The following is a 22016-nucleotide window of genomic DNA, read 5'->3' on the forward strand; positions in this document are numbered from 1 at the left end:
TTAGGGATACCAAGCAAGTCCAAAAGAACTTTCACTCAACTGTTTCACTTCCATCATTCTCTTTTTTATACAACACAAAATGGCCAGACCCTCAGTGTAAATCCATTAAAGAAAATGGGGCCATGCTGATTCATACCAACTGAGAGTCTCCTCCCAATTCTCCTCCCACAAAACAGGAGATCACCACATTCTAGGTTTCAACAGTTTTGCCATCAAATAGGCCCAGGTCCTCAAGCATACTTAGATGCTTAACGCCCATTGAAACTTATGTGAGTTAGGTGCCTAAATACCTTTGAGGACGTGGGCCTTAGCTTCAAACCCTTAATGCTGTTTCAGCTGGCCTCTGAGTCCTGGTGAGCAATACAGATTGCAAGCATATTGGGAACTCAAAAGCATCATCAACTCCACCAGTTTCCAGCACAGGGATTCCTACTAAGTACAAACCCAACCCTGAAGGAAAGTTCTGCCAGTCAAGCACTGAGCCAACCCTATCTGTCTAGACACTGCATCCTTTCCCTGACCCACTTTTTTCTTCCAAAGTTCAGTAAGAGTTTCCTTGTTTCAGAGCAGAGAATTATCTTTCAGTCTCTTCTCTAGTAAGCTTGCTTAAAATGAACCATGCACTGGCTGTGCTGTGTCAGGAAATCTCATTACAGGGCAGAGTTCAAACAAATCCAGAAGAAAAATGCTTTATTTTTCTAAATAAGTCTAAATTTATTCATTACCCTAGTAAAAAAAAAAAAGTTTGGATTACAAGTGTATGGACAGTATAAAAAAGTACAAAACAGGTTCCATAGATTTCTAATACATTAATACAAAGTGCATGACTACAGACAGTTCATCTTGCATTACTACAGGGAAAGGAAGAGATGGGAGGAGGGGAAGCAGTCTATGGTTGAAGTCTAGCAATAAATAAATAAATACAGAAGTAGAGATGATCCACATTATAGCACATCCTACCACCAGTACTGCAGCAATAAGTATAGAAAATCATTGAGACTAACTCAATTGTAAGTTGGTGTGTAGATACAGCTGGCTGAGACTCTTGCATGAGTCTCTGGAGACAGACTGAGCAAAGCAGCCATTTTAACTGTCCATTTGATTGCAGGTGAAGGTACACTACGTAGTTTTATCCTCCCTTTAGATTTTAGTCAATGTATTTATGGGGAAAAAAACAAAAAGAGGGAAGACTAAAACAAATCTCCATTTTCCCTGACATCCCACTAAGAAATTTCATTTATATAATAGAAGGGAAAAAACAAAAAAACCCAAAACCCAACACTAACTTTCTGCTTTGAGGGTGGGGGAGGATTGGGGAATAACTTTCTGTAGCTCTATTTTCATCCCCTGAATGTTTGCCTTTCAGCAAGTGAGCTTGCATTGAAATTTGCTTACAAACCAACCCTCAGCCTTCCCACCAAAATTTAATAGTAAAGACAAACAGAAGAAAACTCAAGTTTCTAGCATCCCATTGCAGAACATCCCCAAAGATCAAAAAAGTCCACTTCCCACATTGTTTAAGTTACTTCTTCATAAAGGTAACATGAAACAACCAGGAGCTAAAACTGCAGCACACTCATTGAGGAAGCTTTTTTTACCCTAAAGACAAAGTCGGAGCATAAAGCAATGCCACAATCATTTGCACATAAGTTTTACAGGAATGTGCATAGGATTTGTTTAGCCAATCACATGCACACAGAGCTGCCTCTATTTAGAATGGAGTAATTTTTAACAGCACTTACAGAATTTACAATAGGTCCAGTGTGCACGGAAGCGTTGTTTTAGGGAGTGTGTGTGTGTGTGTAAAATACACAGGGCATGTCTATACTGCAATGACAGGGTGTGACTGCAGCTCATGGACGTACCCAGCTAGCTTTGCTCTACCTAACTCGGGTACCAACAGCAGCGTAGCTGTGGCAGCATGGGCTTCAGTGAGGGCTGTACAAGGCTGCCCAGCATCCTGGGCAGCCACTCAGTTGGACAGCCCTGTGGAGTCACTCTGCCACAGCTTCACTGCTCTGGTACTGGAGCTAGCTGGACTAAATCACACCCTGGGATTGCAGTATAAACATGCATAAAGTTCACAAGACCGGAAGGGTCCAAAACAGGAATCTGAACCCCACTGAATTTTATGCTTGGATTGTTTTGTTTCAATTCCTGGGACAGAAAGCTGGCCCTCCCCACACAATGGTTTTGGTTCTGTGTCATGTTCAAAACCAGGAAAGGGCCTAGAAATGGCAGAAAATGTACGAGAGCATCCTGTGAGAATTCAACAATTCCAACCCCAAATCTACACCTAATCTGGACCCAAGGCGGCCTCCATGGTCCATCTCTCAATCTAATCACATGCCAGTACTGCACAAGCCCCAGTGCTTGCTTTTGGGTTGTCATTTATTGGTTTACTGCATTCAGTTCTTAGCTAAGGAGGAACTGGGAGGTTCTGTACAGATGTGTAGACAGTGTGCCTTCCCTCTCCACTCTTCTTGAATATTTAACATTTAGGTAGTCTTGCACTAGCATTGCTCACATTACTGGTGTCTGCCATTACCTGGCCTTGCCATACAGGAACGATGAAACTATTTGTCTTAGTTAAAATGTCAGTAGTACAGGTTTAGCTCTCCACACCTTTTAAAATACACACAAATGAAAATATTGTAAAGAGTTAAAAACGTCTATGTATAAGTCCATGTCACTGAATCACACATATCAAATGAAATATTCTCTCTGGTTGGGGAGGGTGTTTATCAACTTAAAAAATGCCTGACACAACCACTGCTTCTCTCAGTACAGAAATATTAACTACATACACTTTATTATACAACAAAACCCACCCTCAAAAGTTTGTTCATGGAAGGGATGGGTAGGGGAAAACAAAAACAAAAAAGCCCTTAAAGACAACCTCGCAGCAGCTTTCAGCTTTGCTAAGTGTTCCATGGTATGTTAAATATTATGTAGTCTTCCTGAAAAGAAAAACTGGCTTGACAGTTTGTGGAATCGTAGCAGTAAAAACACCAAAACAGTTCTAAGGAGTAGTCTTTTGGCAGCATAGCAGGTGTCCATAGTGAACAAAGGGTCACTTTCTAGCATTTTCTGGACAATAAGAGGCTCTGTATACACCTTCCTACAGTTAGCCAAGGAAGTCACCATTCTTCCTGGTTGGAGATGGCTGGAGATTGGGGTCCCTGTTGTTCAGGCTTCTCAGTTGTTGACTTCTTATTGCTACAGCAAGGTTTGAAGAGATGAGTGTCTATGAGGACTTCCCCGAAACGCCCTTTGTAAATTATTCCACAGCAAACTTTTTGCCTGGGAGAGGGAAAGGTTGGGGTAGGAAGAGAAATGCAGACACAATTTTATATCTAAACATACATATACACCCAGAAGTTTAGTTACAGAAAACACAAAAAGTTATTTTAATATGACCAGGACACTACAGTTTACAACCTCCAGGGCCACTTGGATATCATGGTGATAAGCATTTTTATGGGGCCTAAGAGATTCAGACCCATTTCAGTTCTGGAAGAAGTTTCCTTCCATCATAAAACACCACCACCACCACCCCCCACACAAAACAAAACCACAAGCACAAAGAAAAAAGGCCAATAAGAAAAATAAACAAAATCGTGTGCGCGAAATCCACTAGACTGTTTTAAAAATCATCTCAGCCTAAGTGTAGGTCTACTACTTTGCTACCTCAAGTAACAACACAAACACACGCACAGCTGCTTCTTTGCCGAACTGTATTTGACAAAGTGTACCTGTAAGAGGCCAACTTAAAGAACATAAGAATGGCCATTCTGGGTCAGACCCAAGGTCCATCTACCCCAGTATCCTGTCTTACAACAGTGACCAATGCCAGGTGCCCCAGAAGAATGAACAGAACAGGTAATCATCAAGTGATCCATGCCCTGTCGCCCACCCCCAGCTTCTGGCAAACAGAGGCTAGGGACACCATCCTGGCTAATAGCCATTGATGGACCTATTCTCCATGAATTTAGCTAGGCAATGAAATCACAGCCATTTCAATTTGAAAAGTAGTTGAACAAAGGATTGCTGCATTTACAGTGTGTAGCAAAACCATAAAACTCTCTGCAACACTGGGAAAAATCTTACAGCTTCTCCAGCCCCCAAGTTTCTTCTGACCATAATCATGGTCAGTTATAAAATGTCTAACTGTCAACAAGACATTCTGAACTAACTGCATCTGACATTAGGTACGCAGAGACCAAACGTCAAATAAAAGGCAAAACCATTATTTCTCTCCAAGTCCAAATCCAAACCCATACTTTCTGTACTGTTAAATTACTTATGCCACATCCTTAAAATGCCATGTTTGTCACCAGCTGTTTGCGAATGCTGTTTAATTGCTGAGGAAACAGAACAGAAAGCCTTGTAATTAAGATGAATTGCTGGCTGCACAGATGTGTGTTTTGTTGCTTTTTACCTTTTCCAGTATGTGAGATCTAAAAAGGAGAAGACTGGTGTTCTGCTGGATCCAGGGCTCATCTCGGTGTCAGAGCCATCATCAGACTGGTTACTGTAACAGGGAGACTGAGCTGGGGAGGCACTTGAGGTGGTGCTGTGGGCATCAGAGTCTACAGGGAAAAAAAAAAAAAAAAAAAAAAAACACACAACAAAAAAAACCCAGAAGAATCCATTGGGTGCAACTAGCTTCTTTCCTCCCCCCAGACTGGGGAAAAGTCTGATACAAGCAGCACTATTGTGGCCAGTGAGAATATTAAAAAAAGCTGACAATTGCTTCTCTCAGTTGGCACTTTCAAAGTTTCAGAGATGATCATTTGTCAACATTATGGAAATGTTTCATGAAGGAGGAGGATGATCTTGGGGTAAGACATGGAGTGGCACTCAGAAGGCTCTGGATTCAGTTCCTAGATCCACCACACATTTCTGGTGCGACCCTGGGCAAGTCACTTCAATCTCCTGGGTGAAATCCAGGCCCCACTGCAAAACAAAAACCACAGAGTGGCAAAACTACTGACTTCTCATGGGGCCAGGATTTTGCCCTCTGGGACTCATTTTCCCCCCATCTGTAAAATGGGGATAATACTTCCTTCCCATCACCCTGCATTTCTCTTATCCATTTGGACTCTGGTCCTACAAAGACTTACGCTCATCAGTGAGACTACTCACAATGTGCAAAGTTAAGTGTGCAGGTAAGTTTTTGCACAATCTGGGCCTTGGACTGCAAGGGTTGTTTCTGACTGCGGGTGTGTACAGTGAATAGCACAATGGGGCTGACATCACGGTTGTTGCCTAGGAGTGGCTAAAATCCATCCTTTGAGACACTTAAAATTACACTACACAAAAGTGATAACTTTACAAGGTCTTTTCAGTATCGAGCATCTATGAAACTTCTGCCCAAGAAATTGTTTTCTGGGACAGTTCCAAATCACTGAAATCAGGGGCTTAGAATAAAAGTGCTTTCTCCCTCAATCCAACTCATCTCTTGGCACCTGCAACTTCCCCACCCTGAGCCACCCAGCTCAGATGTACATCACATTCCCCCCCCCCCCCCCCCCAACTCCTCCTAACTCCACCCTCAAACAATTCAAGGATGAAAGGGTTAACACACCATATATTTTCTCATTAAAAAAACTGGATGCATTGGACAGTATCCAATTAGCCCAATTAACAATTAGCTACTTTGGCAATAAACTGCCTTCCTAAAACTCTATGTCCACTTACTGTGCCGTTTGAATTCCTTTTGCAGTTTGCTGATTTGATTGCTCTTTATTCTGCTTCCAGAGAGAGTTTTCATTTTCTTTGGTTTCAGTGTTGTTTTAAGACTGGGTCCAGCCCTTGCATCCACCACCTGAAAGACAGCATGGATACATTTAATTCCCTCTGCCCACAATTCTCTATCAGAGTTAGGGCCTGACTTACAGATAAAGCTGCTCTGGTCTAATTAAAGTTGTTATTTTAAACCAATTTAGTTCACTTGTACGACTCTGTGTGTTGACACTCATTTCAAGTTGGCTTATATCAGGCCTAGTCTACATGAGAAAGTAAAACGGGTTTAAAACAACAGCTTTAGTTAAACCATTGCAACTTTCTTGTGTATAAAAGGCTTCAGTTTAGCTCGCACCTTTAAATTAAGGTCATTTAAACTAACAGAAGAGTGCCTCCGCAGGTTTTAAAATCAGTTTACATTAATTTCTGTGTTTAGGCAAGCCCCAAGCAATGAACGGCAGGTTTAGCTCCCTTGTTACTGTCAAAATCTCTCCTGGAAAGATTGATGACCAAACCCTCCACACACACACACAAAAAAAAACACAACAAAAAAACACTGTCTCTCTTTTCAACCGCAGGGCCAGAGCAGATTAATATATCAAATCCGAGAGTGGGAATGACTGTGTCACACAGTCATTTTAAGTATTTCACTAAGCCAAGCTGATTTATATGTTACTGAAGCAAGTCACCTTGCTTGTTCAAACTTTCCAAACCAAAATCATCTTTAGGCTGAGGCCAAGTCTGGAATGTTTAGTCTCAAGGGAGGATTCTGGAGAAATTTATGAGCGTGAGAAAATGAGGGGGTAAGAAGAGAACTGTCTCCAACAATCACTTGTATCTTGCACAAGTAAGCCAGCTGAAGGCAGGGAATAGCTACACTTCAGAAAGTTCAGAGCAGCTTTTACAGGTGCTGAGGAGTGAAGAAAGAACACTTGACAGCATCTCTCTAGTGGAGTGGATAGAAGGGAAATATGAATTACAGAGGGGGGGAAAAAATAGCCAACTAACGTGATTCCAGTTTTTCTTTGATCCTGCTGGCAGTTTTTTCCATCTTTTCACCAAAAGGACACACGCATTGCAGATGTCTCCTGAGCGGACTTCATGGAGCCTGACAAGAGAAGACCCTGTTTATTATTTAGCCTCTTGTAATCAACCCAATTAGTATAAAGACAGCGACAACAGATTTTCAGACCAAAGATTTTCCAAAGTGACTAGTGATTTTTGGTACCTCACTTTTTTTGAATGTCCAACTTGAGACACCTTAAAAAGTGCTTACCCTACAGAAAAGTGCTCAACACTTTGGAGAATCTTGGCCCAACTGTATTAGAACAAACCTCATCCCTTTAAAAGTTCATTTTGAAGTAATCCTAACTGATCTGATGAACACTCCACTCGGCTCTTGAACGTTTCATATAATTTCAAATAAAAGCTCTGATCCTGTAAGAGTTCCATGCGCTGCACTCCTGCTGAACTCTATAGGTGCTCTGTGCACAGCCCAACAACTTGTAAACATTGGCATGAAAACTGCCCTTGTTTGCTTTCAATAAGCTTATTAAAAAAAATGTTTCCCCTACAGTTGAATCATTCCAAAAAGATTTAAAGGAGGAGATAGTTAATAAAGGACTTTGAAATACTATAGAAGTGAATGACGTGTCTGGGTTAGATAAGCCATTCTTTGATGGCCCAGTGCAAGACTGCAGGTTCCACCTTGCCAAACATACTGAGTAAAGCATAAAAATAAAAGCATATAGCATACTGCAAGCTTCAAAACTCCAGTTTAAATAAAAATGCAGTGGACTGTGGCACAGCCTCCCTTTAGCCAAGGCCAGCAGCAAGCAAGCATGCAGATATGCAGCAGCTTTACATTAAAAAAAAAAATAAAATAAACGACAGCAGTCAGTAGAAGTCACTATAAAGACTCATGGGAAAAATCATTTCTAGACAAAGAGAAATACAAGAAAAGCAGAGAGAGGCCTGATCCTACAGAGAATCACTCAAGTGAATAATTTTTAACATGTGAGTAGTGCCAGTGTTGCCAATGAGACTAATTGTGTGTAAAATTAATCACAGGCATAAGTCTTCCCAGGATTGTGGCCTAAAAAAAAATCTCATGATAGCTAAGCAAACTGGGTGGAGAAGGGGAAGTTGGAGAAATATGACAAAGTGGACATTTCTCCAGAATAAATACTTATGAAAAGTTAGTGCAACAAGAGAGAGATTCTAATTGCTATGGCTAATTACAAAGTAAATCACTAAAAAAAAAAAAAGTGTTAAATATAATAAAAAATAATTAGGAGCTGTCAAGCAGGAACTTGCTTCTTTGACAATCTGGTGAGGCAAAGTAAGATTGAAAGAGTTTCAAGGTTCTTGTAAGGTAGTTCCAAAATGCTAAAGAGAGTTGTTAAACCTACTGTTCAATTATTTTTAAGTAATACAATGTCCCTCACCAGGGGTTTGAAACTTCCTAATTTCTAATGGCTTTTTAATAGGAAAGCAAATTCTTCAGGCTTACTTTACACAGCATTGGGCTGGAAAACTACCATTAAGATAGTAGACCCCTCCCCCCCACTGAGAGAGGCAACATTCCCACAGATTGATAGGATTATCCAGAACAATGACAGCTACTCACAAAACCTGTTTGGACTTTTAAAGATATTTACTAGGGAAGAAATAAAAGTATTTATTTAGCTATCTAAGGTTTTACAACTCAGAAAAACTTCATGGGCCTGACCTCTGCATTCTTTTACACCTTGTGCAGCAATTTACACCTGTGAAAAGCGAGTGCAAAGTGTTTCCACTCTGATTTGATGGCATAGGCCAGGTCCTCAGCTGAGGTCGACTGAAGTCGATGGTGCTGTGCTGATTTACACCAACTGAGGATCTGGCCCAATTTTGCCTGCCCCTCATGGTAGAAGTATGAGGAAGCTGAAGACTACACTAGGCCTGATTCTGGACAGAGTCTTCAGTACCTCGCTTTGAGTGAGGCTGATAACTTTTAGATGCTTAGAGACTGAAATCCTGACCAACTAAAATGTAACGCCAATTTTGAATAGCAGGGGATCTTACCCAAAGCAATTCTGGAAGTCTCTCTCATATCGTTTACTATCAGTGAAACGAGAGCTGGAAGACTTTGCTCTGCAGATACAGCAACCCTCTATACTCCGGTACATCTTTGGTTTATGGAAACCAAACATCTTTTCTTCTCTGCTGGAGCCTGCAGAACAAGCAGAAACGGTCAGTGTTATCACTTCACGATACAGCTCAAGGATAATTTAAAGGGAGGAGCAGCTTCGTGTGCAACGTTGAAAACGGATGTTACATCACAGTCCAGAACAAGCAACGTCCAGGGAGAATTGCTCAGGTACGGAGTGTCACTATTTTGCAGTGCCTCTTAGGAGGACAGGTGTTCAGAATATGCTTACCTTTGTCAAGCACAAATAGTTGATGTCTCTTGCACCCCAAAGCAGAGGGTATTCAGCAAACCCAGACATGTAACAAGGTCACATAAAAAAATTCTTCAACTCTTAAGAGCCACTCTAGAAAGGACATGGTGGGGGTTCCCCGTTTACTGATCCTCAGTGACTCCACAGCAAATGCATTCAGTCTACAAGTTTTTCCTAACTGCCCAGCTCTTCAAACTAAGCTGTGGCTCTCTAGCTTGCATACCACAACCAGTAAAACTGCAGTACATTATGGATGCAGGTAATGTGCAATCGGAGGTATTTGTTGGCTTCCGGTTAGAAAACAACTTTTTATGTCTAAGCTCAATTTTTGGAGTCCCTCAAAAACAATAAAAGGGGAGCCCCAAGACATTGTTGCCCTCCCCCCCCAGTTACTTTCCAGAGTGGAACTGTACGTAGGCCCTGATCTAGCAAAGCACTTAACATGCATGATGACTTTAAACTTTGAGTAGCTCCATTCCAGTGCTCAAAGTTACACACATGCTTAAGCTATTAGCTGGCTCAGGGCCTTAATGCAAAACAAGCATTTTTACAGGCCATCCAAAAATTGTAATTAGTCTGTCATAAACACAGAGGTACCATTCCAAAAAGGAGTTCTCTTTTAAACAGTGTTGTAACTGTGGCTTATACAACCCTGTTTAGAGAGCATGGTTTGCCCTCTGCTGCTTATCGTCAAGGACAGCAAGCAGCCAAAATACACGGAAAAGGAATAGCTGCTTAGTAGCAGGAAGGTTCAACAGGCAGGATCTCTCAGCTGCAACAGAGTCAATTTATAGAACCAGAAAAAAAAAAGTGACACAAACAAGATAATGTCTGAGAAATTTTTTTTTTTTTTATCATCATCAAACCAAGACACCAGGTGATTACACTGTCAGAGACTCCATCATAAACCAGAAGATTATTTGGAGGAAAATCAGGCAAATTAGCAGGTGCTGCGAAAGAGCTGCAAACTGACAGCCTAGGCCTGGTGTTATTCATCTGTGTGTAGAGGGCTTTCACCCCACTGTAAGTAGTTCCAGCCCCACATAGGCTCTTATGGCTCTCTTTAAAGGATCTGGAGGAAGACATCGCAGTAGGGTTTAAGCTAACCAACAGCACTTCTAGACCCCAATGGAGAAGTCCAGGATTTGGAGTCTTGTATAAAACAAAACACTCTCACACAAACCGCCTAAACAGTAACCGTTTTTTTAGCAGCTTAAAACTAAACAAAATGGTTTAACCTGGTTTAATGAACTACACCAAAATATAATTATTTCTGCTGCAGTAGCACCCAACACCACCAATCAGACTCAGGTTTCCTCTGTGCTAGATGCTGTACAAACACATAGGAATACAGAATCTAGGCTCCAAAGAGCTGGGTTTGACCAAACCACTTGCCCATTCATCAGTGGCAAGGGGAAACTCCCTGCCAGGTCTCAGGGACTTCACCATTCGAGCCTATAGAATCCAAGCATTCATTTTCAACAAAGATGAGGTTTCAAGCCCCTACACTCCAGGAGGTAAGTCCTCAAATGCGACTTACAAAGCGTTGCCTTCTTGACTCTGCAGGAAGACAGCCTGAAATTGCCTAAGGCCCAAATCCTGCTTCCTGCTCACAGCCCAAGCAGGCACGCTGAGGAATTCCTCCAGGGTTACAACAAAAGCAGTCTCCACTGCACTCTCCACCCAACCAAGCCCATTGCATAGCCATCACTCTAGCCTCAGGGCTGCACTTGGCTTTGAGCCACTCACTCACTTCTGTGAAGGAAGAATAGAAGCCACTGATCCACCAGCCTCTCTCAAATTCTGGTGTGCTAACCTGACACAGGAGCTCCCATGAGTTGGGCTCTGCCATTCACAGATGTGCACATCTCCAGCAAAGGCTCCCAAAATCCTGCCCCACCACGTCTGAGCCACCCAGGTTCACTGCAAGAGGGCCCTCTGCCATCCAGGAGTACTTTGCAGGATGAAGACCTGACGAAAACTGGGCGAGTGTTCTGGCCAGTGACCTGAATGGCTTGTCAAGGGTTGGTTAAACTCAAAAACTACTACTCAGCTCTTGCACAAATAAGTCTCCAGTGGCATTTAGCCAGTTGAAGTACTGGGTAATTTCTGGCAAAAGAAAGGAAAATTTGGTTCCATGAAATGTGAGTTGTGAAGATAAGAAGGGCAGCAAGACAAAACACAAATAAAGATTTAGTCTGTCTTCCCATTATGACAATGTAGAGACAATGGGCATTATACATGGCCAAGTATGGTCCAGTTAGTCTCCCTTGATTAACAAGATGCATTTTTTTTTAAATGGGCGTGGGGTGGGGGGGAACACACACACGACTCCAGGCACTAAGGAGTTATATAAGCAGACATGCAGAATATATATATTTTGTTACCATTCAATGTGCCCCTTCAAAAAGGGACAGTCTCTTGACAGTACGGTATTTAACAAGCCTTTTGAGATGGTCAGCGATTATATTCACCTGGAAGTTTGTAACAGTTATTTTAGGTTTCGTTTATGGCAACTCAACGTTTAGCCTCCAGCATGGTGCTTTACTTTACAAAGTCTGGCACTAGCTGCTGGTACTTCTGTCCCACTGGTGAACCTAATAACCCATGTAGCAAACACCTTTATCTTTACAGGAGAGGCATGGAACCGGTCTTGGAAATTTGTCTCGATTGTTCACTTGGGGAACATTTGTAAGCTTGAGTCTCTAGGAAATGGGGAATGTCTCCGTTAATACCCAGTATTTATACTGTAGTGGGACAAGAATCACCATTTTACAATTAACACTTGAACAAGGATTGGCGTCAGATATTTATAGTAAATATTCTGTTGTGGGATTGTTGCTTCCATTCTCACAGGCACAGCCTTTCAGCACCAAATTTCAATAGAAGGAAAACTAGTGCCATCTGTTTCCCAGCTGATGAATGGACAGCAACAGTATCACCATACGTCATTCTTGGATTGAGAAAAAGTTACTAGAGAAACCACAAGTAAAACAGATTTCTCTTTGACAACTGTGTCCAAATGCAGTGTTGTAAATGGAAGGCGTCAGGGCAGAGTCACATTTAATCCACACAGTTGCCATCTGAACACTATACACTAAACATACTGTCAGCTGATGAATTTAAAGCTAATATAGATCCCATTGGAGTCTAAGGGCGCTGACCAGCATTGCTATACTTAAAGCAGTGTCTTCATTTCCATTCTAAGCCATAAATTATGTGCCCAGTCATTGCTGACACCTAGTTTCTATGGGAGTGAGGCATGCTTAAAGACTGCATAACTAGGACCTTAAAAGAGATTTATCTTTTAAAGTTTTGTATCTTATGATCCCAAATGAGAAACCCTGGGTTAGATCTTCAGCTAGTGCAAATCGGCATGGCATCTACACTGGCTGAGGATCTGGCCTTGAACATGCCGACTGAAATGTATCCATTCTGAATGACTGTAAACGGGTATAACTCCCCTGAAGTTAAAGGAGCTACATCAGTTTTCACCAGCTGAGGATTTGGCCTGCTCTATTAAATCCACTTATACATCATCAGATTGCGTCTTTTAACCTACCAGCCATGTGGGAGTCTGAAGGGGATACTATGAAGCAAGGAATTCTGGCAGAGGCAAGGCAGGATTCCTCCTGGATCTCTGGGGGAAAAACACACTTGTAATCCAGGAGCAGTGGTTGAAGTAGACCAAAGCAGGTGTGGGAGGGCTCACTGTACTAGCCACATAGGAGGGGGACCTGCGGGAGTTTCCCCCTTTGCTTTTAGCAAAGAAGATGGAGCTGCACTCCCTTACTTCATCTACTTGAATTCTTGCTCAGCAGCAACTCAGCCACAATCTGAAAGGATGCAGGGTGCCCTCTCCTCTGCAATTCTGCCAGCTGAGTGGGGGGGGCCCCACAGGGCCAACACCCCACCCCTTTGCAGAAGGCTAGCATCATCAGAAACATTTTCAGGAAGCAGAGCCCCTTCTGCCTAACAGATCTGGGGTCAGCCCATGAGATAGGGGAAGGTGGGAAGCAAAGACTTCTTGCACATCTATGCATGGCTGGGCACAAAGCTAGCCTACACCACACACAAAGTTATTGCCTCTTATGGATGGGTCAGGACAAGAATTGGGGATCAGAGTTCCCTCTGCAAAAGTTGATGCTGACATGAACATCTGCAAGAGAAGCAGAAACATGGAGAAACGCTTGCTGTGTCAGATGTGCATGAAATCCTCAACTTGGAAATAAACCCTGAATCCTGAACTCTAATCTTCCCAAGGGAAGGAGAAGCTAACTTTCAGGGATTTATTGTTGTTCGGCTGGTTGCTTTCTAAGGGAAAGGGTAGCTATTTCCTTTTGCCTTTCCAGATTTCTTCCGCATTCTTCCTGACCACTGAGGCTGAAGGGAAAGACACCTCCAAAATAGAAACGAATGAACTCAAAAACGTACGTAATTCCATTTTTATACCCAAACAAAAAGAAAAACCTGAAATTTGTGACACTTGCAGAGAAACATTCCTTGGCTGTTTCACAAAAAAAGCAGCTTATCTGAAAGGCAGAGGGATGGCATTCCAAACACTCGGCACCTGCTCCATTCCTGCCTCCCTGCTCCAGCCCTACACTCGTTCACCCTTTGCGCAGCCCAAATTCTTCACTTGGAAGGGCAGAGAGGAGGAAGAAGGAACCATGCTGTGAGCCGGATTTCTTCCTCTGACCCACAACAATGGTCTAGATTCTTGGCTGGTGTAAAGCAGCATAGTTGCCCTGAAGTCCATGGAATCACGCTGGTTCATACCAGCTGAGGATCTGGCCCATACATATTGATGCAGACTGCTCCTGTCAGCAAAATCTCACAACGCTGATTTCTACCGCACATGGATAAAGCGGAGAAATATCCAAGAGTATTTTCTTAAAAGACACTGAAATAAAGGAAAGACCATAAGCTCTGGAATGCACACCTGCACATGTTAACAACGGCTTCTTCCAAAACAGCCTATGATGCCATGAGCTGAGGTGCCAGTCTACCTAGTAAATGCTTCAGGCCTCTCCCTTGGCTGGAATAAACTGGTATAGTCCCACTGAAATCAATGGCGTTATGTCAATTTCCACCAGCTGAGGATCTGCCTTTGAATCTGGATAAAGAAATCACGCACCCCAAAAAGGTGTGTCGTCCAAAAGGAGACTTTCGCTACAGAGTTGTAAAATTAAAACTGGGCCTTAACCAGTTGTATTTTAACGTGTCTGAAGTGGAAAGGCTCCAAGAAAACTAGTGTCAACAAAAAATGCTATTTTAATCTTCACATAAGGAGAGATACCAGTGTAAAAGTGTTCCAGTACAAAATGAGGAGACTAGGATCTGACGTCTGTAACCTTGAAACTCCATATATATAAAAATATAAATTCTTTTAATATCTGCCCACCTACCCCCCACACCTCCGAAACAAAAACAAAAAAACCCACTACCTGTGTTGATGAAAAGATGAAGAAATATTTCGAGTGTACTCTGCAGTCAGTACTGTATTGGCACTTTATAATGAAACTTCACCCTGTGAACGCTGTACTTTATGATCAATGAGGCCCAGGGAAAGTTAGAACGGTTAAAACTGGATCACCTGGAAAGTTTTTACCTCCAAGAACATGTATGCTAACTCCTGTGCAGCTAGTCCTCTGCAACAATGCTGTGCTTGTGATGTTTCACTGAACTCAATGAAACTTTAACATATACCAAATGCAATGGCAAACCCATGGCCCTGTCATGAAATTAGAATGGTTGACATTTCTTTACTGTGGTTGAGTCACCTGTAGTGTACTGGCTGTGTCAAAACTATTATGGGTAATATTTTCAAAAGTCACCTAGATGTCTCCATCTCATTGATTTTCAGTGGGACAGAGGCACTTAAATTATTTAGGCCATTCTGAAAATGCAACTTAGTGCCTAAGTCACTTTGGTGCTTTTGTAAGAAGTTGCCACCTCAGGAGAGCTGGCAAGGGCTGTGCAAAGCACAAAACCAGGGATTTTCAGAGGGGAAAAAAATGTGGTGGTGGTGATGGGGGGAGGTTCCATCTGCAGCCTTCCAACCTGAGCCATGATTTTATCACCTCCTATAACCTAACCAGGGTCACCTCCAGTCAACCCTTGCATGGGAGATCTCCAAGAAAAACCAGGAGGCACAGCATGAGTGGAGTTAGTGACGCTCATCTGAGTCAGTAATGAACCAATGGCTCAGCAGCGTGTCTGGGGTGCAGTCTTTTACATGAGATTTGACAAATCACTGTCATGAGCACTTGTGATCGTTACATATCTCGTGGCTATTTCAGCAGGAGTAGTACACTTGAGAGGAGACTGCAGCTCAGTGAAGATTTTTTTTAATTGTGTTAAAAAAAATTAAAGGGCTTTACTTATGAAACAAACGCCTTTTTAGTTGAGCAATCTAATCCCCCCCCACCCCACCCCTTTGGGCTTTGAGCTGATAGATCCAACACTATCATATTATCTGGTAATCGGAGAGCCCGTCTTGAGAGTTGTGAAATGGAGTTCCGCCCCTCCATTCCGGTTATCCCCTCAATTTTCAAACCACCTCTTCCAACCACATACTTACTGTTTCTTCTGGCACCTGCTTTCCAACAGTGAAAAGCCTCGCTAACAACCGTTGCTTCAGACTTAAAGGAAACTGGCAATATTAGTAACTATTAATCTCATCCAGCGTAACAATGTGTTAAGTCACAAAGTGCTGATAAAAATGAATGATTACATAGCACATGGGAACCCACCCCCTTGTCTGCCTGCTAACAGTTTGGTGACAGAGGGAGAACTGCTCAGCATCAGCATGTACCATAAAAGGCCCCAGACTGTCACGGTTTTAAAGGTGGTTTTGTTATCCGTTAGTTTAATTCACGTGAATTTTAGTTACATTTTCACACACAGTTGTCTAGTAAATAACAGACTTTTTCTGTAAAACCCCATAAACGTTAGGCTCTCAAGTGACAGTCATCTGCCAACTAACACGCCCGAGGGGGGGCGGGGGGGGATTTTCAGACGTGACAGAGGGACTTCAGAGCACAAGTCCCACAGACTGTCAGTGGGTGCTAGGGGTCTAATGTCTTTAGGTGCTTTTGAAAATTCCACCACTTGTCACCTAAGGCCTGATCCTGCACAACTAACTTCAACAGCAGTTTTGCCATCAGCTTTAATGAGAGGACAATAGGGCCTTATCTATGAGCCAAGGACTTAAACCAGTGCTCACAGAAGTCAGAGGGAGAAAAAAAGACTCCCATTTACTCGGATGGGCTTTGGATCAGGCCCCAAATCCTGTCAACATTACTGAAGCCAGTCAGAAACCTCATGCAGCCACTGTACTCTGGATCTCATGAAATCTGTTCCAACTATTTAAAAAACCCCGTAAGACCTTGTACAGTAGGTCTAGCTATGCACAAGCCACAATACCGCTGCACATGCTCTACGAACAGCCTCTCACCTTTCGAAGGGAGTGCTATATGTACCAAGCACAGCCCAAGCAGTGGCAGTGCTGTCGTCTGGATAGACAGTGAGCTCCATGGGTGTCATCCTATAACCGTTCACCAGCACTCAATTAAAGGAAAAGAAAAAACATTTCTGACTGTATCATTTTTAGTATACTCTTTGGCCCCTGCTGTGGATGCTAAACACTTGAGCAATTTTGAAAGTCTGGCCTTGTAACATTTAATGGTTCTTTTCCCCCACTCCCCAGTTATTTACTGTAAATGCACCTAGAAACTATTTGAAAGACACATTCTATAAATGCAAAAAAAACATACAAGTCTCAGATCAGGCCACTCATATTGCATATGTAATAAACTCGCTTATGAAATGCTATAAAGCATATACAACCATCTTCCAACACTTCATACGTCAGCTGGTTTACGCTGTTTAAAATCCTCAAAGCAATTAGATCATGTTATGGACCAACTGCTTGCCAAACTATGTTAAATAAGTGAAACTATGGAGTTTTCTTCATTTGTATTCATAAATAATATCATGTAATTTGGACCCAGAGGACTGCCAATCTATAGAGGAAAAATCTAGGTGTTGAGGTGGAAATATGTGTAGGGGCAATGACAAAACACTCCCCCACAGAGAGACAGACAGTCAGGGGAAGCTTTGGATACAGAAGGAATTCAGGATTTAATCACTGCTTACTACATAATACAGCAAAGAAGTAAACAAGAAGAGCCATAAGAGAAATCCCTTCAGAAATACAACTGGGGATGAACATACTAAGAAAAAAAGAGAGACAGACACTTATGTCATTTGGCATAAATATGTTTGTCTGGAAATGCTACCGCCTGTCCAAATTATTAACACACTTTTTCATAATTTTTTTGTATTAAACAAATCAGTTTAACTTGAAGTTCTGTTTCAGCTTTTAACCCACAACTAAATTGGCAACCCCCTGAAGAGATATTGGTAATGGGCATGATAATATGAAGTGGGGCATCACAAAAAAGGAGTTCTGTGGTTATTTTTCTGCCTAAAAAAACCCTTGCAGTAAAGAGACACTCCAAATCTGATCGCAGAACACACTGGTGGCAAAATGGAAAACTATGTAGTTATTGGACCAACACTGCCAGTTAATGCAGAGTACTGAATCACATAATTTGAAGATGACTTTGCCGTCAAAATTAGACCAAACAAAAACCCGAACACCAAAATTTTTCTCCAGGACTGCAATCCTAGTCCCACTGAAGTCAATGGCAGACCTCCCACGGATATCAGTGAGGCCAGGATTTCACTGCAGATGTTTAACCTGCAGCCTGCCCAGTGCCAATACCAAAAGGAACACCCAAGCAAAGTTTTGTCTTTCAGCCGTGCCCCAACCAGGGAGGAACTAGAGTTAAGGTGAAGAGGGAGGGGGAAAAAAATTATCAGCGGGACATTCAGCACCAACGTACAACAGCTCACTAAAAGCACTGCCTGCTGGAACAAAGACCAGCCACCCCCAGTCACCTCAGCAAGGACGACCTACTTTTCAAAGAGGCCATGATGATCAGGTAGACAACAAGCATGAGGGTCACAGGCACCCACTGGCATAGGACCAAGTCCTTTTCAGAGGTAAATGAGAGGATTTTAAAAAGGAGAAAATGAAGCGTGCTAAGGGGAGACAGACGTCTGTTCCTGAGAGCACATTGCAAAACACAGTCACTGTCACGAGGACTCAGCAAAAATGCCCAGGCTTGCCATTTAATAAGGGAAAGGCACCGTTCATAATTGTTCAGGGCTGGGGCAAAATTTAACACAGGAGCCATTAGAAACACAGAAGAGTCCCTAGCTGGCAAGCATGGAAACTGTAATCAGACCCCAGCAACGTTTGCAGGATATTTAAATAGGCAGCCCCAACCTTTTAACTCTTTATCTGCAAATTTGGGTCAGTCGATACAATTTAACCTCGCTTTAAATTTTGCTTTAAAAAAAAAAAAAAAAAGTCTTCCCTCCCCCAGGACTGGCAGCCTTTGGAGGCAGGGAGCGGGGGACGGATTGCTCCGGCAAAGCGGTTTGGGGAAAGGGAACATTTCCACGAGCCATCTCCCCCGAGTGCTGGCTGTAATCTAGGTGGAGAGAAATCGGGTCACAGTCGCCGGCACTGCTTTTCCGAAGCCGACCACACACACAGACACACGCATGGAAAAGAGACACGTAGCGTGCAGTCACGCACTTCCCTCTCACGCTACTTTGCCGCGGTCTCCCACGGCGCAGGCTGCGTGGTGAAGGTGCATTAGCGGCTGCGCCCCTGGCAGGGAAAAGGGGCGTGACGGCAGCGGGGAAAATTGCAGCCGCCGGCCAAGCCCCCCGAGTGAAAGTTACTCCACAGCGTTTTCTGCCCGAACAAAAGGGGCGAAAACGCCCCCCCCGCGCGCACCATCTCGCTCGGCAGCACTTCCTGAATGGTGCACCCTCCCTCCCAGGCATAGCGCGCGTGGTGTCCAGCAGGGCCCTTCACCCACCTCATCCTACGCTGAGCGGCCGCCGCTTGCTGCTCCTGCTGCGGGGAGGCTGGAGCTGGTTCCTCATGGCTTCACCCTGACGTAATTCAAACATGGCAACAGTTCGACTTCAAAGGGAAACCCACAGACCTCCCATAAACAGACGCACACACGGCAGAGGAACCGGGGCAAAGAGCCCTTTAAAGAGTCCGCACCAAGCCCCAGCAGTAAGCAGCGCTCGGTACCAGCGCAGCGGCAATTGCAGGCTTTGAATAATCTGCAATTTTTACGCCGAAAAGTGAAAGGCGCTTCCTCTCCTGCATGCTTTTAGAGACACAAACACGCCGCCGCCGCCGCCTCCCTGCACACAGCGTGGTAACCTACAGGAGCGTGCGTGCACAGAAACTTTAACTCCCCCAAAAGTCTTCCAGACGCAAAAAGTCCAGCTCAAAACTTCCCCAAGACACGAATCTCTCGCATCAATTGCCCCCTAACTCGCCCGCCAGCCGTCCTCTCCCTGTGGTTTAATAACAGTCCGTGTTTCGGCGAGCAGACTGGATTGCAGGCACACAGTTGTAGAGCTTGCACTGCCTGCAGCGCATGCAAGCCCTTTGTTTTCCCTTCAGCCTGGTTTTGCCTACGTGCAGCATCAAGGATATGTCGACTGTTTTGCGGAATGCATTAAGATATTTAAAGATCACGCTAACGAGTAAGAATCCTGATCGACCAGAAAAAACAAGCTCCCACGAAACGGAGACTTTAACTACAAGTTAAACTTCGTTGCGTTCGACATGGAAACAGTTTAACTACAAAGAGGAGACAAGAAAAAGCAGTTACTTTCACTCGCACTCTGCTTTGAAAGTGGCAAGACGCCATCACCATAAAGTCACACTGTCCTGACTCTAACAGGACTCCACTCTGATTGATAACAAGGTATTTACAATAGAAAAGGTTAAAACCTAAAGCAAGCCTGCAACCTGCGCACCTAGTAGCACATGTCATGTCAGATTACACACACACAATTTCGGTCCATTTCAGGTCACTTGAGTGCTAAATCCGACATCCCTTCTGAAAACAAGCCTAATCAAGAGAACAATTCCCCCATTCCTCTCCCTCCCACCCCAAAAAAGAGAGAGAGAGAGAAAACGTACATTGACCCTGCGATGATTGCCCCCTGCCACTCACAACGCAACAACTTCTGTGCGCTCAAAAACAAAGCTACAGGTGTATAATTAGTAACATAAATGTACAAGGTCCCTGAGAACGTTCGAAAATAGAACGTTTTTCTCGTAACCATTCCAAAGCCCAAACGGGCTCTGGAATCCCGAGCGATTTAGGCGTCCGGGTTCCTTCTTTTGCTCATTATCACATCCGTATCTCTCGCCCAAGCTGAGCAAATAATACCAAACCGCGTGCATACGGTAAAGGGCCGCAACGGACCTGGGAAGCAGCACCAACACCAGGCCAAGCTAATCTCAGCTCCAGTCCCCCCAATAAACCAAACAAGGCCACGTTCTTCTTTCAAAATCACTTAACTTGACCCTACAAACTGGAAGGAACATTACATCTTCCAGCTTCCACCTCATTACAAAGAGCACTAAGAAAGGGTTCTTGAGCCACTCAAAACATTCACGAAGCGACGGTTTGATACACTCCCCCTTACTACGGCTCCTGGAAGAATGTCCCTTAAACTGATATTTCCCGGTAACACCCTGAACTGGGTACACAGTTTCTCTAACCAACAGCACCGCCTGGGATCACTTTTCCAGTGATATCTTCAGGAATAAACTCGCCGTCCCTCTTTGGAAGAGAACATTTTGATTTCACTTTAAGGGAAGTCCCCGTGCGAAGCTGGATCTGGAACAATGCAATCGGCATGTTCACTACACTGTTAGTTTTTAAAATTATAGTTCTCAAGTTATTCTTTTTTTAAAAAAAAGAAAAAAAAATCGATGCCGCACACAGGGCAGTGGGTGTCAAAACTGTTTTGGACAGGAAAGTGTTTTCCCTGCAGCAAAAGACAGCCTCCAAAATAACTTGTTTTATTGAATAGAACGGCTGATTGGCAAAAGCAAAAAAAAAAAAAAAACCTGAAACCAAAGAGGTTTCTCACTTTTTGGTTTAGAGAAAAAAAAAAATCACAGAGACAAAAATTAAATCACTTACCTCTGAACTGCAGCCCCCAACAAATCAATAGCGTGGTGTGTTGTGTGCGATGAGCTCCCCCCTCCTCTGCGCAGTCCGCAACCTCGTCGTGCAGCTCCCCAGGTCTGCTTGCAACTGCTCCTAGAGTCAATTCTCATTTGCATAGCTCGCTTTCCGCCCCCTCTCTCTCTGCGCAAGCGTCGTTCCCACGGCTCAATTCTACTCAATCGAGTTCTTTTGCATGCGCGCCCCATTGTCCTTTTAAGGGAGAAAGGCCCGCGCGGGAAGCCTGGGAGGCGGGGGTGGTGCGGCCCATTGTGACGGTGGCGATGACTTCACGCAAACAACCCACTCCCCGCCCCCTCGCAATGGAGTAGGAGGAGATTGTAGCAAATGGAATCACAACAATGAGTGGTGCTGCTGCGGCAGCGCTGTGCCCGGGGGGGACGGGGCCAGGTGCTGCAAATCTTTCCTTTGCAAGTTACTTAGGAGACCTTCTGCCAAATGTCACGCTCGCTCACGACTCACTTCAGCGGGGGGTTCTGTGTTTGTGGCGTTTGGGTGTGTGGTAAAGGAATCTCACGGCTGCCTGGGCGGGAGGATTTTGCTTATCTTTCAAGTGAAATTCTTGGGATTGCTGAGGCTCTGTGGATACCTGCCTACAACGGGAAACGGAAAAGCCTGAGGTTTTTCCCTTGAGGAACCAGCCACCACTGCTACTCCGTGGCTGGCTACTCTT

The 22016-nt window shown here is 43.7% G+C and overlaps 1 protein-coding gene across 3 annotated transcripts; it reads right to left on the reverse strand.

Annotated features, from left to right (window-relative positions):
* Positions 1-729: 729 nt before the first annotated feature.
* On the reverse strand, positions 730-21592 carry SINHCAF (SIN3-HDAC complex associated factor). 3 transcript variants are annotated; one of them, XM_074939379.1, is made up of 7 exons: positions 20872-20889; positions 19154-19229; positions 8815-8962; positions 6757-6856; positions 5704-5830; positions 4442-4592; positions 730-3303 (listed from the first exon to the last, which is right to left on the reverse strand). In XM_074939379.1, the coding sequence occupies exons 3-7, from the start codon at positions 8940-8942 to the stop codon at positions 3141-3143; spliced, it is 669 nt and encodes a 222-aa protein (XP_074795480.1). In that variant the 5' UTR covers positions 8943-8962; positions 19154-19229; positions 20872-20889; the 3' UTR covers positions 730-3140. The 3 variants fall into 3 exon arrangements, with proteins under 3 accessions (XP_074795480.1, XP_074795461.1, XP_074795471.1); XM_074939360.1 differs by lacking the exons at positions 19154-19229; positions 20872-20889 and adding an exon at positions 21299-21592; XM_074939370.1 differs by lacking the exon at positions 20872-20889 and having other exon boundaries at positions 19154-19397.
* Positions 21593-22016: the final 424 nt, after the last annotated feature.

Source organism: Natator depressus, chromosome 1 (genome assembly GCF_965152275.1).
Source record: "Natator depressus isolate rNatDep1 chromosome 1, rNatDep2.hap1, whole genome shotgun sequence".
Lineage (NCBI taxonomy): Eukaryota > Metazoa > Chordata > Testudines > Cheloniidae > Natator > Natator depressus.

What these genes read in the sequence shown, in the direction of transcription:
- SINHCAF (XM_074939360.1), bottom strand. Translation starts at nt 8,942, where the DNA reads ATGTTTGGTTTCCATAAACCAAAGATGTACCGGAGTATAGAGGGTTGC. An exon ending in AAAGGAATTCAAACGGCACA is followed by an intron (nt 4,593 to 5,703) that starts GTAAGTGGACAT and finishes TTTTCCCTGTAG; the next exon opens with ACTCTGATGCCCACAGCACC. An exon ending in GATCTCACATACTGGAAAAG is followed by an intron (nt 3,304 to 4,441) that starts GTAAAAAGCAAC and finishes TCCCTCTCCCAG; the next exon opens with GCAAAAAGTTTGCTGTGGAA.